Source organism: Lepidochelys olivacea (genome assembly GCF_965140295.1).
Source record: "Lepidochelys olivacea isolate rLepOli2 genome assembly, chromosome: 23".
In the NCBI taxonomy this organism is placed as follows: Eukaryota; Metazoa; Chordata; order Testudines; family Cheloniidae; genus Lepidochelys; species Lepidochelys olivacea.
Window position 1 is genome coordinate 2,897,018 of NC_140433.1, and position 16,338 is coordinate 2,913,355.

Below are 16,338 nucleotides of genomic sequence, written 5' to 3' on the forward strand. Positions count from 1 at the left end.
TTGCTTGTGGATGCAACAGGTCTTGGAAAGGTGATTCCACCCTGTAATTTCCCATCCCTTCCAGGAAAATGTGTGGAAGAAAGGTGGCAGGCTTGCCTCAAGCCACGAGGAGGTCTGTTATGACTCATGTGTTTTTGAAACCTTGTCCTTGGAAGCAGGTTTAAGTGCTAGTGTTAAGGAAAGGGTATGGGGGAGTTGTAATTGATCTGCAGGGAGGCAGAATAGAATGTCACTTGAAGGAAATAAGTGATCAGTGTGGTCTTAACTTGCCAAGAATCATTGATATTTCTGCAAATTTCCCTTCTTAAGACCTAAGTTATATTTGATTCAGCTGAACTGGTGGGTAGCATCAGAGGGATTCCCCCGCAAATTCTATGGTAGAGACAGGACTGGGAAAGCAGGTATGCTGAGAAATCCAGAAGAGGAACTAATGTATCTATTTTTATGGTGAACTGAGTTCTGTGCTAAACCTTTTGGAGAGGAGGACAGTGGGCCTTAGCTATAGTAAAACGAGGCTTTTCCACGGTGGAAGTAACTTTCTCCAAAGCAGCATAACTAGTGGCTGATTCTGAAAAGTCTTTAGGGCATCACTTCTCAGCTGCTCTGAATAAGTACTGTGCTACTCACTTCTTGAGAAGGCAGAGCAGTTTGTGAATTTGATATCAATGGGTGTAACTCCGTATTACAACAAAAATGATGTTTGCCATTAAATCAGAGAGTAAACTTCCTGGAGGAAAGGGATGGCTTTTTATAGCATCAAACACGCTGGAGTTCAACAAATATTAAACTACAATGAGACAGCGGCTTCCTGTGACTACAGCTCATCACCCCAGCTGAGGAGGCAGGCTGGAGGGTGGGTGTAGTTACATGACCACAATTTGCCACTTGCTTAATTGCCTTTCTTTAGTGTTCCAGGAAGTGTAGCCCGTGTGCCTTACCCTGGCCTTTAGCAATCTTAACTACTAGGAACACAGTGTCTGAGGCTAGTTTTTTACACTTTAAGTTCAGACCATAATTCATTTGGGTAAAAGGCAGCACGAATGAGTTTAGACTAAGCAGCAGGAGATGTTCCTTACATTAGATGTGGTCTGGGTATTTAGAGGAGCTGGGAGTTGGGCTGAAGAGGTGCCTTTGTATCAGGCTGAGTGTCAGACTAAAACAGGGCAAAACTCATGGGAAGGGGTCTAAATTGTAGGCCACGCTGTAGTAAAATGGGAAATGGCTGCATATGAAGAAGAAATTACACCTCAAGCATTAGAGCTTCCTGTGCCTCTGTTCATGATATATGGGGATCTTCACTGCACTAATTCTCTAGAACTACAGCTTTCAGCTGTGATAAGAATTTTGTGTATCTAAACTAAAAATACTTGCTTGTAAAACTGCATGGAGTCTCGCTAAAACTGCTGGTAAAGTGAAGTCGTTTTCTATTCCGTTACCTGGTTGCTTCAGAAAATGCACACTTATATCTAAAGCACATAGCTGATACCTAAAGCTACAAGAATATGAAACATGTTCCATGTTTAGTGTGTCACATAGTTTTCGTTTTACGCTCTGAAGAATGTTTTATGATGCTGAGTATCTAATTCCTGGACAAAGAATGAAGTATGGTCAACAATCTTGCATAGACAGTAGGGGGGAATGGAACATTCATTTTACTTTGATTGTGTGAGTGTGCAAAATGACCAATCCTCTTCTTCCCCACAGTAGACTCTCTAGTAATTCCTAATGCATGTTCTTCTGTCCCGCCCTATGCATTGGGCATGCTGTCCTCTGGATGAATGGAGGAGAACTGTTAGAGTGAATTGCCATTTCTAGATTGGTGTAAATTTCTACCATTGGTTCCATTACACTATTTTTTCCAAGCGCACACAATCAAGATGGATGGTTATGTAAGTTCTCAGACTTGCCAAAGATCATTCTTCATCCTTGCAGTCTCGCTTCCTTTGCTATATGGTCGTGTCACTTTCCACTTTCCAAGTGCTCTTCATCAGATAAAGAGGGTAAATCTGTGGCAGCTCTTGAAATGGGCATATCAAAATCCTTAGAGTTTCACATTTTAACCTTGCCATATTTGCTGTCTGAAGGCTGTGTGTAGGGTAGAGTGTCAATTCAGCAGCTACTGTCTAGGAGTTTTTGAATGAACAGGGTTAGTAACAGTTGCCAAAACAAATGGTGACTGGCTTGAACACTCTTTTGCCTACTGCTTCTGACTTTGCAGCAGTTCATTGTGTTCATCTGGTGGCAGTAGTCTTGTGTTTTTTTGGATGTGTGGAATTGTTAATGTAGTGTTTCTAGAATGACAGATCGTAACATCTTCACTAAGTGTCTCCCATCTGAACAACAGCTTACAATATTGCATGTGTTTAATATTGTTCCCTGTAGCAGGGGTCGTTGTGATGTTTGTGTGGGGGCTAATTAAATTGACACTAAATTGGAAGGATTGAACTCCTACAGCGCAGGAGCTAAGCCACACCGTGCCATTTAGCATGTGGTGGTTTTCACATCGGAGTTTTGGTATGTTACACAAATAAACTCGTGCAATTTTAAGCTCCGTAGCTCAGTGTTTAATTGTTTGCCACAGCGAGGAGGCCACAGGAAGCCAAGAATAGACCGAAGGCGTCCAGCTAGAGCCAGAAAGATCTTTCTGTCGTTCAGTGCAAGAATTGCTTGGGCGCTCTGCAGCAGTTTTTTCGTCCCTGTTAACCACATACCTCAGCAGCATAACAAGGACCTGGTCATATGTATTTAGAAATGCTCACCATATTTAGCAATGTCCACTAAATGCGATTCTGTCTTGAAAACCACTCAAGCTCCCTCTGATTCTACAAACGCCATATTGGTACTTGGTCAAGTCTAAAAGGTTGGGTCAGGCTGTGTTGTTCTACTGCAACCAGTTAGTCTTGCCACAAAGCAGAATAAAGTGGTGGTTCTTGGAATAAGTTTAGGGAAACGATAGCAGAGCTAAAATCTCTGTAAGATGGTTATGATCCTGAAAGGGGGTGATCTGACCTAGAAATGAAGAGTGAGCCCAGTGAATATAATCACCAAAGATAGTGAATTAATGTACATGTGCATTAATGAGACCTGCACCACGTTTTGGTGTATTGGATCCAAATAGGTTAGTTCATGTAAAGCTGGATGGCTTGTCCATTTCTAAACTGAATGCTGCAATATCACACCCTCCTTATCTTATTCTTCCAGACTTTTACAGCATGGTGCAATTCTCACCTGCGGAAAGCTGGCACGCAGATCGAGAACATAGATGAAGATTTCCGCGATGGCCTCAAACTCATGTTGCTCTTGGAGGTCATTTCAGGTGCGTCCCTGACACTCTACTGCTACTGTACCTGGTACTTAAAGAATCCCTGGACCTTGTGCTCCCTCCCAATCTGTCACTTACGCTTGGGTTGTAAGTTTTTTGGCCTAGGACTGTCACCTTGTTTTGTGTGGAAAATGGGGCTCTTCTCTTCTCTTAGGGTATGTCTACGCTGCAGTGAAACACCCATGGCTGGCCCCTATCAGCTGTCTTGGGCTGTGGGACTATAATATTTCTGGGGTCTATGTTCAGGCTCGGGTCCCACAGCTCGGGGTTCCACAGCTCGGGGTTCAACCTGAGCCCAAACATCTACACCACAAGTTTACAGTCCTGCAGCCTGAGAGGCACCTATCACAATGTAGGTTAAGTATGATGCTGTCTTTGTAAATATTTATATTACTGGAGGGCAGGGGTGGGCAAAATTTTTGGCCCAAGGGCCACATCTGGGTATGGAAATTGTATGGCGGGCCATGAATGCTCACAAAACTGGGGGTTGGGGTGTGGGAGGGGTTGAGGGCTCTGGCTGGGGGAATGGGCTCTGGGGTGAGGCCAGAAATGAAGAGTTCAAGGTGTGGGAGGGAGCTCCAGACTGGGGCAGGCTGTTGGAGTGGTGGGGGGGAGAGCTGAGGGCTCTGTCTGGGGGTGTGGGCTCTGGGATAGGGGGTTTGGAGTGCAGAAGGGTGCTCTGCGCTAGGATGGAGGGGTTCGAAGGGCAGGAGGGGGATCGGGGCAGGCGGGGGGGTGGAGCTCAGGGGTGCAGGCTCCAGGTGGTGCTTATCTTAAGCAACTCCCGGAAGTGGTGGCATCCCTCCTCCAGCTCCTACACAGAGGCGCAGCCAGGTGGCTCTGTGCGCTGCCCCATCCGCAGAGGTCGTCCCTGCAGTTCCCATTGACCGTGATTCCTGGGCAATGGGAGCTGCGTGGGCAGCACTTGGGGAAAGTGCAGTGTGTGGAGCTCCCTGGCTGCCCCTACGCATAGGAACTGGAGTGGGGACATGCCACTGCTTCCAGGAGCCACGCAGAGCCACAGCACGCGTGGAGCAGGGCAAGCCCCTGACCCCGCTCCACAGCTGGAGCGCCAGAGCGGGACAAGCCCTGGATCCTGCTCCCCAGTGGGAGCTCGAGGGCCAGTTTAAAACATCTGAAGGGCCAGATACAGCCCCCGGGCCATAGTTTACCCACCCCTGCTGTAGGGCCTAGGAGCCCTAATAATGGAATCAGGACCCCTTTGTGCCAGGCATTGTACAGACACAGAACAAGGAGACAGCCCCTTCCCCAATAGTCAGGTTTATAATGCATGTTTTAACAAATTATTCAAGTATGAGTAACCTTTGCAGCAATCTAGAAACAGATCTTCTGCCCTTGACATCATGGTAAAGGGACTAGTTTCATATTAAACTTCTTCACTTGTCTTTCCTACCGGTGATTTTAGCTCTCACCTGAGACTGTAAAAAGAAGCTGTAACTTTTCTGTTTCCTTTAGGAGAGCGATTACCCAAACCAGAACGAGGGAAAATGAGAGTGCATAAAATCAACAATGTGAACAAAGCTCTAGACTTCATCGCTAGCAAAGGAGTGAAGCTGGTCTCTATAGGAGCTGAAGGTATGTAATTTAGGCTTCTGAATGTATCAGCAGCCAGCCTCAACTCGTGACTACAGTAGAACCTCAGTTACGAACACCTCAGAAATGGAGGTGGTTCGTAACTCCGAACAAAACGTTAGGGTTGTTCTTTCAAAAGTTTTCAACTGAACATTGACTTTATTCAGTTTTGAAACTTTACAATGCTGAAGAAAAAACGTTCCTTTTAACCCTCTTAATTTAAATGCAATGAGCACAGAAACAGTTTCCTTACCTTGTCAGATCTTTTTTAAAGGGGAAGGGTTTTTTAGTAGCTTATGTTTAACACAGTACAGTACTGTATTTGCCTTTTTTATGTTTGCTGTCTGATTGCGTAATTCCAGTTCCAAGTGAGGCGTGTGGTTGATCGGTCAGTTTGTAACTCTGAGGTTCTACTGTATTAGGAGTCATAGGTCATACCATCTAATTGGAAGTTATTTTCTCTATACAGTAAAGTGTTGGAACATTTCAGCCCTCCTCTCCGTCAGGAACTAAGAGAAGACTGGATTATTCAAATAACTTGAATGACACCAAATGCCTATAATTCAGTCAATAGAAAGAGAGAAGTTGGGCCAGAGGTTCATATTACTGGGAGCCTAACTGCATTTAAACAATGGTAGTTGGTTGCAATTGCTGTAGTTTTGCTAACATGTGGGGTAAACACTTTTTAGTAGAACTCATTCATTTCTAAAATGTAACTTGATGCTCACCATGCCTGTTTCTTAGATGGCAAGAATAACACTTGGAGAATAAGAGTTATAGACAGCTAAGGTCAACTCCAAATTCTGGGTGTCCAGACCTTTGGTAGGCAAATCACCAGGAGTGCAGTAAATGTCAGTTCTGGTGTGGGTTCATCCATCTCATCAGTGGTGGAGTTACTTCTCTCCTCCCTCTATTTTGGATTAATGCGTTAAGCTAAAACTCACCCCCTAAGTAAAAGAGCTGTCCTTCTGTTGTATGTACCAAAGCATATTTGGCGAGGGAGGGGACATTTATCAGGAGTTATTACTGCAGTTGGAAGTAGATGCTGCTCTTTAATAGATGAATACGGTATGCATGGGGCTTTACAGACAGACATGGCCACAAAGCAGGGCTTGTACTTGCCATAACCATAAATATCAGTGTTGATGCCTGCCATAAAAATACTGAAGAGACCTTGATCCCACCTTACTGTTGTCTGAATGCTAATGGGGTGGGAAAGGAAAAAATCTCAAACTTATGGCTCATCCTGGGAATTGTTATGCAGTCAAATGTCAGTGGAATCAGCAGCAATGTTGGCTTAGAGTATCTGAGCGTAATGCACGTGGTCTTAGCCCTGGGTGAAGAATGTCTTGTACTGAACAAGGCTTGTAAGTATCTCCTCTTCTCCACGGTTAGGTCCATCCAAGGGAAGCCAAGGATGCTCAAGGCAATTTAAAAGCTTTTTGGGAGCTTGGAAATTAATATTGAACCGTGGTGACTGCCTATAAAGCCATTGAACAGTTAGTTCAAGGCATGTTTCTTTCTCCATGGTCAGTTGAATGGCGGCATGCTGCTGTTTTTTTAAACTAATTGCCATTACTTCGTGGATCAAAGAATGTGCCCAGAAAAGCAAAATATTTGTATTTGCATTGTTCCAAGTCTCCAGGCCTGGTATTTCTTTGAGCTTTGCCAAACATATATATGCTGGCAGTCAACTTGTTATGATTTAAAAAACAAAATTCCTGCTCTCAGATCAGAACCTCAGATTTTCTTTAGTGGTTCTTTACAGCTGGACCCACTCCCGGCTCTGCCTCTCCTAGCTGCATTTATTTAATTTGTCCAAAGAAAAACACCCTGGTTAAACAGACCCCCCAGAGGAGCTTCACAGAATTGCAGAATAGTGAGAATTTCCAGATAGATGATCCATTAAAATGCTATTAATGGTGAGTTCACTTTGGAAAACTATTTCTCCATTTACGCAGACCAGAGTTTTTTGGATATTTCCATAATGAAACTTTACAATAAAGCCTGATAGCATGAAAAACAAAATAGTTTTTATCCTGTTTTTTTACATTTGTCTGTGTCTCTGCAGTTTCTAAATGAGAAGTTTGAGGGAGAAGTACTGTATTTTCTCTCACTATTGCAAATAACTTAAAATCTGTCAGTTTAAGATAACTAGTTTGAATGCAAAGTATCTCTCCTCTCTTCCTTCCCAAGAAGGATAGTCTAGAAGAGAACTAAATTCTTCCATCTCCGTATTGGTGGTTTCTGTACGTGCATCAGTACTCATCTATTTATAGTTCTCCACCTTTAGATTGTCCAGGCTACTGCCTTTTTAAATGTGTTTTTCCCCTTGATATTTTTGTTGGAGTTTAGAATGTGGGACTAAATTTGGTTAAATTACCCACTGAGGAATATAGTTACATTAGACAGAAATATTTTATTAGCATATTTGAATCCCTTATGCCTCAGGGTATAAGCAAACCACCGAGTGGTGGGGGTTCGGAAGAAACTCCCCTTGGAGCAAGAAACCTCTGCCTGTTTCCTCCCTCTAAAGCATCTGGTGCTGGCCACCATTGGATAGGATTCTGGGCTGATCTGATATGGCAGTTGGTTCCCCAGGAATACAAGCTGCAGCTACTTTCTCTTTATAGAACCTGTTCTTGCTCACAAGAACCATGACCTGTTCCTTGGACTTGTGAAACTCCCACTGTTGCTTAGACACCGAGGGATGTTGCTAGGACATCACTTGGCACTAGGCTACTTGCAGAGCCAGTTTGAATTAATCAAGTAACATGGCTTGCACTGAGGTTACATCTCTAAATCTAGTGACTGGTGTCTTTTCTCTTGACTATACCTGAAACCAGTGCATGTTCCAACTAGTGCCATGTTGCAATTCAAGATGTAGGGGTGGGGTGTTCAATTTACAGAAGCCAACTTATCCACTGAGCTCTCCTCCTAGACATCAGCTGTTGCTGTGACTGTTCAACAGCCCCCTTGGTACCCAGACTTAATTCTCCATGCTTCCAAGGATTTATTTGGTTTGGAAGAGGCTTTTAGCTGCTCAAGAGACGTGAGAAATTCCATGTCTAGTTGTTCAAAGAAATGATCATCTTGCTATCACTGTTTAACTAAAATAGGGTCTCTTAATCTCCATAATCAACAGGTTTCCCACTCTCCTTCATTTCATACGGTTGAAAGTAATGGCTGCAAACTCATCATTTTGAGGGGGATTGAAAGAGGCTTTCTTGCTGTATCTAGATGGCTCCTGGCACTGTGACTAACTAGCATTGTCACATACTGAGTGCAGATGTAGTTAGCTTTGTCCACATGGCAGTGGGTGTTGCAGCCTATTACTCTAGAGAGCTGGGTTTAAATATAGGTTTGTGGTGAGGTCATTAATGAAATCTCCTGTGTCCTTGCATGATGATGCCGAGGTGTCAGTTTTGTAGCCATTAGCCTTGGCTGCTCATGGAATCTGGGGGGGTGGAATTTGAGTGGGGATGAACTGTGCGTGGCAAGCTTGTGCTGTCGGGCTGTCCCAGTGCTGTCTGACTCTCTTTGAAAATTGCCAAATGTACCCGGGTATATTAGACACAAAGTCTAAAGTCTGGATTCCAGAAACTCCATGAGTGTTGCTAGTGAAGCTTTGAACACTGGTCTGATACCTCTGCTCCACTGTCTAGTATGGATATACAAAGTGGAGGCCTTCTCTCATTGCTGCTTATTTGTCCTTCAGAGATTTGAGTCCTCAGATGTGAGCTCCAACTTTGAATGAAAAGATGAGCCTCCATATATCCTTTATTCAAGTGTTGTCCCTCTGTCCTCTATAGAGTAAAATGTAAACTGGTTAAAGACACACCAGAACTTAAAATCCTGAAGTGTTTGAGTCAGAAAGCAATAAACTCTTTCTGGATGTGCGGACAGTGCAGTGAGCTCAGTATTTGGCTTTAAACTGGACCCCAGGAAAATTCTAGGTGTTAATGGCTGTTTACTGTAGTGCCTCTTGAAATCCTTCTCCTAGCTTGCTTGCACCTGGAAGTTGTTTGCTGATGTGTCTGTATTAAGAAAGTGAGGTTTTCCTCCATCCCTGGTGAGTTTAATGTCAATGTTCTTCTCTCCACTGTTGCTTTCACAGAGATTGTAGATGGCAATACAAAGATGACATTGGGAATGATTTGGACAATTATCCTTCGATTTGCCATTCAGGACATTTCTGTGGAAGGTAAGAGCCAGGCGTGTGCAAGCTGTGTTCTTATGGTCTGCTTCTTTGCTCTCCAGCACATTAGAGGGATCCGTGTAACTACAGCACAAAGAATGTATGATGGGGAAGATAAAACTGGTGCAGTGAATTGATGCAGTTTTATGGTAATCCAGGACAGCTCATGCATCACGTTTCCTAGACATACTTCTTTTGCATAGCTGTCGGTTTCAGTAAATCAGTTACTGTGCTTCTGCTTCACTTGGTTTGTTGGCTGTTAGTGCTAAATACCCGATCCCTGTGAATCTGGGACTGCATGGTGGGTGGCCGGTGTTTTTCCCCTGTGCTGTTCCAGATTTTGGGATAGTCCCGCCAACCACCTAATGGTAATAGAAGGAAGATGAGCTTTTTTACCCCATACTTGCAGCTGTCTTGACTCAACACGCCAACTGGAGACTGTCCTTCTTAGTTGGAGACAACCACAGTGGAAAATAAACTACCCTGAATATGAATTGCAATACTTGACTTGCATGTTTGTGATCAGGTTGGCTTGTGACTCAGACACATGCTGTAACACTAACACTAAACGGGGCAGGTTGCATCCTTTACTGTCTGTGGATAAGTCTGTCATCTGTTGCACTCTTGTCTCATGTTCTTGGCTTAAAACTCTACCAGGAGAGAGACGCTCCTGGGCACAGTCCCTTAATTGCCCTGTGCCTTTTGCAGAGACCTCTGCCAAAGAAGGCCTGCTGCTGTGGTGTCAGAGGAAGACGGCGCCCTACAAGAACGTCAATGTACAAAATTTCCACATCAGGTAACTGCCTGTCAGACCCCCTCTTAGCAAGTGCTTGAATCTGTCTGCTCCTTTACACGCTTCAGAAAGAGCTCTCCATGTTGTCAGGCTCTGCTGCGTGTCTTGAAGACAGCAAGAAATAACCCATTCCCTTGGCCTCACAGGCATCTCCATGAAATATTCAATGGGTTTGCCATTAGGGAAGCGATGCTTGTAGCATGGTTTGGCCGGAACAAAACCCCCAAATTCATGCATGTTTTGCTCTTGTTAAATCTGCAATTCCAGCCATTGCTGCCTCTTATCTGGGCTGTCATTCTCAGGAGGGCCTGGGGGTGGAAGAACCTGAAATGCCCGATCTAAAGGAAGCATGCAGTTAACTGTGCATAGTACTCAGTCCTGCTGCTTCTAGAGGCATTAAATCAAGGTGAATGGAAAAAAAATAATCTGTTGGACTCTACTGTGTATTGGTGATCATTTTCTGTAGTGTATTATACAGATACATGTATCTAACCCCACGCACCAAGCCATCTAACTCTGATCTCTTTTGTAGCTGGAAGGATGGTCTTGCTTTCAATGCCTTGATCCACAGACACAGACCAGAGCTCATTGAATATGACAAGCTCAGAAAGGTACATCTCTGCAGTGGCCATGTTATCCTTTCTTCAGAAGCTAAGTTGTGCTGCTAGACGCACCCCAGGGAAACACACGTCCCACTTAACCTCTCAGACCCCCATTGTCGCTGCTAGCTGTGTGTCTTATTAGAAGGCAAATTCAATGCTAGAAGGCAGGATTTGAAAAGATCTTCCTGTCATAAGTTAGACTCTGTTCCATTCAGTGAGACAGGAATTTGAGTCTGGCAGGGAATGGTCGGCTAATGGGAGCAGGTGACTAAGGAACTTTTGGGTCATTGGTGGAAAAGGTTAGACATGAATGCTACAGCAAGTCTGCCTTCAAGTGGAAATAGGGGAGATGTTAGACCTCCTGCCAAGCAGCCCTTGCAGCAGCCATGCCATCTGTGTTAGAGGGAGCTGTCAGAGACTCAGGTTCATAACACCCTCACACGACTTTTTACAACTGTCCTTTTCCCAGGATGATCCTGTGACGAACCTGAACAACGCCTTTGAGGTGGCAGAGAAATACCTGGACATCCCCAAGATGTTGGATGCCGAGGGTAAGCATTCCAGGCACTCGCAGCAGGAACCACCTGGGTCAGTGGAAGTTCCTGCCATTGTTGTGGAGATGACCCAGTCCCATGAACAACTTGCTTGTCAAGGCAAGAGGAAAGTGCATTTCCTCCATTGCTGTGTCACGTAGGACTGGGCATCAGGTGGTCTGATCTGATAGGGCAGCCAGCCTGGCTTGTGTTTAAAAGTCAGAACTGGCCTTCCATACAGCATTCACATCTCCCACCCTTTCCATGACTAGGCTTATATTTGAAAGGCCACGTAAAGCTCTGTAAACACATGATGGACCAGAAATTTGTTGTCAAATGCATCTTGCCATATTCTGTTTTCACTAGCAGTGAAGCTGTCCCAACCGGAACAAATTGCCCTCTGTTACCTTGGCCTTTTCCAGCTATTCATTCACATTTGTGAATGTAATGCTCACGGAACATAGTGACCTTTCCTGGGTAGGGCCGTGGTGTGTACTGAACAAGAAGTGAGACCACAATTGAGTAACAGTTGGTTACTTTGGGTAAAAGTGCACCCCACTTCTTGTTTTGTGTGGTGGTAATCTCACTTGACCATCACCACCACTAAATCCTGGGGCCAACATTCCCTTTTTAAAACAGTCGCAAAAACAGTAATAGCTGCCCTATGTAAAATGCAGTACCCGTAGCTGCAAATGGCTTGTGTTCAGTCTTCGTTGACAAGCTTATCTTTCACGTTCTGTAGTATATCCAGGACAGTTTTGATGTCCTCTTCTGACCATCCAGATATTCTGGCACTTCTTTTTTTAGAGAACTGCTTATCTACAGGACTCCAGAGTGGTGAAGAGCGGGTTTCTTGAGATGATGTGCGAGATGTGCCTTGGCAATCAAGTCTGACTCAGTGTGAAACCAGGCCCTCCCCGTGAGGGCATTAACACTTATTGTTCGCTTGCAGACATTGTCAACACAGCTCGCCCTGATGAGAAGGCCATCATGACCTATGTATCCAGCTTCTACCATGCATTTTCTGGCGCGCAGAAGGTACCGGAGGCAGCTGTGTCCATCTCGTTATAACTCTTCGAACTGCAGCATCCTACGCTGACCCAGTTTTTCTTGCAGATGGCAGTGGTCTCTTGCTGACTGGAAAGCAAACCTCAGCTAGTTCATACATGCTCCGGGAGCTGTCCAGCTTCCATGGCTCCAGCTATTATGTAACACTGGAGGGACCAGAAAAATCATCTTTATAGAGTAGGTGACTGGGCTATATCATTAGTGGCGGGGGAATTACGTAGCAATAAACAGCAGGAGAAATCAGCTTTTCAACCAAGACCTTTGTGAATCTGAATACCAAGACCGATAGCCAGTGTCTCAAATCAAGGGCTGCTAGAGGAGTGTAGCTACTCATCTTGGGAGAGTCTCAGACTTTAAGGGACAGAAACTCTGAACTGAGTGGGAAAGATTTAAAGCCGCAAAATAGCCCATTTGGCTGAGTCACGCTTCAGCTTAGGTTTGGATTCCAGTCTGAAGCAAGTGCTTGTTCCCCCTCAGCTGCATGCCAGAGGGGCTGGGAGGTTCCCACGCTGCTCTCTTCACTCTCTCCTCCCTTTCTTTCTGCGCAGATATTGTAGGCACTCTCAGGCCCGATGAGAAGGCTATCATGACATACGTTTCCTGCTTCTACCATGCTTTCTCGGGGGCTCAAAAGGTGAGCTTTTGGCAGGTGGAATTGCTTCTGCTTCTACGCATGTTTTGTCTGGTTCAACTGCCACTAATCTTGCACACTAAGCAACTCACTGAGGCTTGTTACATTGGCATGAAGGGCTTATGAGAAATGTGACGAGTGAAAACGGCTGGAATGATCGCTGGCCACTGAGATTGGTGGAGAAACAAAAACATAGTCACCGGCAATAATAAAAATCTGGGGTGGTTTGTACTTTGTACGTAGCGCGGCCAATGAAGGGTCACTACTTCAGCAGCCAATGGGGGTGAGAGAAGAGAAGTAATCACTCAGTTTTTAATTGATTGTTTCACTGTCCTCCAAACACTAGTGTTAGATTCAAGATCTTCACAGTAGCATTTTATGGAGCTGGAAGGGAGTAAGCTAGCACTGTACTGGCTTACGTTATGGCAAGCCATTCTCTGTGACAGTTACAGGGCTGCTTGCCATAATCCCCTGGCTGAGTCTCGTTTAACACGCTTGATACAAAGATGTCTAAACTCAAACTGCTGGCCCAGTAGAAATTTTAAAAAAATATTCCAGCTGGGGATGTGCGGAAGAGGCATTATTAAGTGCCCAAATGACAGCCCCCAGTGGCTGTTACGGTGCAGGAGGATAGCTGACAAAGTGCTCAGCTGAAATTAGCATGCAAGTATTTATGATCGTAGTGGGACTCTTGTATCACTAGCATAATGAGCACAAATCTGGATGACTCTGCTGACTTAATCAAATTTGATTCTGCATTAGGCTTTTCATTTCCCATGAAAATGCCATGTCTGTGCAAATGGCACTGCTGTCAGTTGATTGGCGCGTAGGATAACAGCATCACCAAAATCATTTGAAAGTCTTTGTGATGACAGTTTAACCTTGTGTATATCCTGTTTGCTTTCTCATGCGCGGTTACAGTTCTTATCCAGAACACTTATCACTGCTGTTAATATGCCTCTCATACTAGGCACGGCAGCAAAAGTCATGCCAAATGAAATTGGCATCAGCATTTCTATTAAATGCTGGTTTCCCTTGTTTAGCTAGAATATCCTTCTCGGCCCCATTTCATCTTAAATATTGCCATTTGGGGTGGTTTTGTTTCTTCGGCGGTGGAGAATATCACTAGGAAGGTTAGGTCTGGGAACACAAACTTGTTAGAGTTCTGTCAATCAGACATTGCTTAAACACTGCACAAGCAAACTAAACAGTCAACTCTTTGAAGAGTTTACCTGACAATGCCCAAATCCATAATAGGTTAGCCTTGCTGTTACCCTCTGCTATTGTAGGGGAAAGGACAGATGTTCTCTGAAACCAATATGGCTTTTAATGTAGACAACTGATAGGGAAGAACATCTTTCAATGGCAGCTAGATACCGCCACTTGATGACTTTTACTGTCATACCATTTTCAAGAGCGTCTAAGTCCCATTTTCAAAAATGACTTTGGTTCTGGGGTCCTAACATGCCTCTTAATTTTCAGTGAGACTGTCTCCCAAGTGCCTAAGTCATTTTTGGAAACGGGACTTACGCTCTCTGGAAAATCTTACCTTAGACTCTGGCATTGCCCTGACTCACTATGATCTCAATTGTGATAAGTCATTATACCTCTGGTTCTTGGAATCAAGCACCTCTGTTAATATCAAATCTACTATGGTTACACTCTTGCCGGGACTCTGCTGACTAAAATCTGAAACTAGATTACAAGCAGGAATTTCTGTGCTGCTTCTGCTCTTGGTGTTCTTAAACTGTGGTTTTCCCTTCCTTCCCTTACCACACTAAATGCTAGCATCTTTTTTAGCATTTAGAATGCAAATCCAGGTCAGTTGGATTGTCTTTAATTGCTTGTGTAGCTGCTGTAGTTTAGACGTTCGAAACGCATCTTTACTTGCTGATTCACTTTAAATGCCATTTTAGTGCTAACTAGGTTTCAGGGGATGAATGAGACATTTCGATGCCTTGCTGCAGACCAAGGGTGCCTGTCCGGCTTTGATTTTTAAAGAGAACTGTTGAGTAAACTCTTTGGGGGCAGGGACCATGATTGCCCTCTAGGCTTGTACAGAAGCCAGCACCACTGGGGCCTTCTGATGCTACTGAACCAAGTGTTACTGTAGCGTCTGTATTACTTGTTAAACCGGTACTGGAGCAAGGCTGAAACTAGTCTCCGATCTGACATCAGTAACTGAGGCCCAAGTCCAGATTAAGTGCCTGGCCATTACACCCATGTAAAATGGCACTATTCTAGTTTGGTAGTGTTTCCTCCCGCCTTTTCACTGGTGTGAATGATTACATGCAGCACAGGGGAACAGAGAATCCGGCTATGAGAGTCCAAGAGGGGCTCAGGCAGAACTAGAAACATTCCATTTCAAATGCAAGGCACCAGATGTGCTACACCTGGGAGTTCTTGGACCAAAGATGGGGGGAAGCTTCCTTTATTACTTGTTACCCTAGTTCTGAAGAGCCCCATTGTGCTAGCCACTATACAAACACAGAACAAAAATGAAAGTCTGTGCCCCGAAGAGCTCACAGCCTGAGACAACAGATGAATACAGACACATGGCGGAGTACAAGAAAACAACGAGACCATATTAGTCAGTGGGATGGGCAGTGGTCAAAGCACACTAGTATCATAGAATCATAGAATATCAGGGTTGGAAGGGACCTCAGGAGGTCATCTAGTCCAACCCCCTGCTCAAAAGCAGGACCAATCCCCAATTAAATCATCCCAGCCAGGGCTTTGTCAAGCCTGACCTTAAAAACTTCTAAGGAAGGAGATTCCACCACCTCCCTAGGTAACGCATTCCAGTGTTTCACCACCCTCCTCGTGAAAAAGTTTTTCCTAATATCCAACCTAAACCTCCCCCACTGCAACTTGAGACCATTACTCCTTGTCCTGTCCTCTCCTACCACTGAGAATAGTCTAGAACCATCCTCTCTGGAACCACCTCTCAGGTATTTGAAAGCAGCTATCAAATCCCCTCTCATTCTTCTCTTCTGCAGACTAAACAATCCCAGTTCCCTCAGCCTCTCCTCATAAGTCATGTGTTCCAGACCCCTAATCATTTTTGTTGCCCTTCGCTGGACTCTTTCCAATTTATCCACATCCTTCTTGTAGTGTGGGGCCCAAAACTGGACACAGTACTCCAGATGAGGCCTCACCAATGTTGAATAGAGGGGGACGATCACGTCCCTCGATCTGCTCGCTATGCCCCTACTTATACATCCCAAAATGCCATTGGCCTTCTTGGCAACAAGGGCACACTGCTGACTCATATCCAGCTTCTTGTCCACTGTCACCCCTAGGTCCTTTTCCGCAGAACTGCTGCCTAGCCATTCGGTCCCTAGTCTGTAGCTGTGCATTGGGTTCTTCCGTCCTAAGTGCAGGACCCTGCACTTATCCTTATTGAACCTCATCAGATTTCTTTTGGCCCAATCCTCCAATTTGTCCAGGTCCCTCTGTATCCTATCCCTACCCTCCAGCGTATCTACCACTCCTCCCAGTTTAGTATCATCCGCAAATTTGCTGAGAGTGCAATCCACACCATCCTCCAGATCATTTATGAAGATATTAAACAAAACCGGCCCCAGGACCGACCCCT

General features: G+C 44.7%; 1 protein-coding gene across 2 annotated transcripts in view; it reads left to right on the forward strand.

Moving 5' to 3' along the window:
• ACTN4 (actinin alpha 4) overlaps positions 1-16,338 on the forward strand; it is an 80,003-nt gene that overhangs the window by 38,186 nt on the left and 25,479 nt on the right. Inside the window, exons 2-8 of one of the 2 annotated variants that reach the window (XM_084612346.1) lie at positions 3,202-3,316; positions 4,799-4,918; positions 9,033-9,119; positions 9,822-9,909; positions 10,439-10,517; positions 10,978-11,059; positions 11,994-12,079. In XM_084612346.1, the coding sequence (XP_084468472.1) occupies positions 3,202-3,316; positions 4,799-4,918; positions 9,033-9,119; positions 9,822-9,909; positions 10,439-10,517; positions 10,978-11,059; positions 11,994-12,079 (657 nt within the window). Of the gene's footprint in view, positions 1-3,201; positions 3,317-4,798; positions 4,919-9,032; positions 9,120-9,821; positions 9,910-10,438; positions 10,518-10,977; positions 11,060-11,993; positions 12,080-12,657; positions 12,744-16,338 lie in introns of both variants that reach the window. The other variant, XM_084612347.1, reaches the window with a different exon arrangement.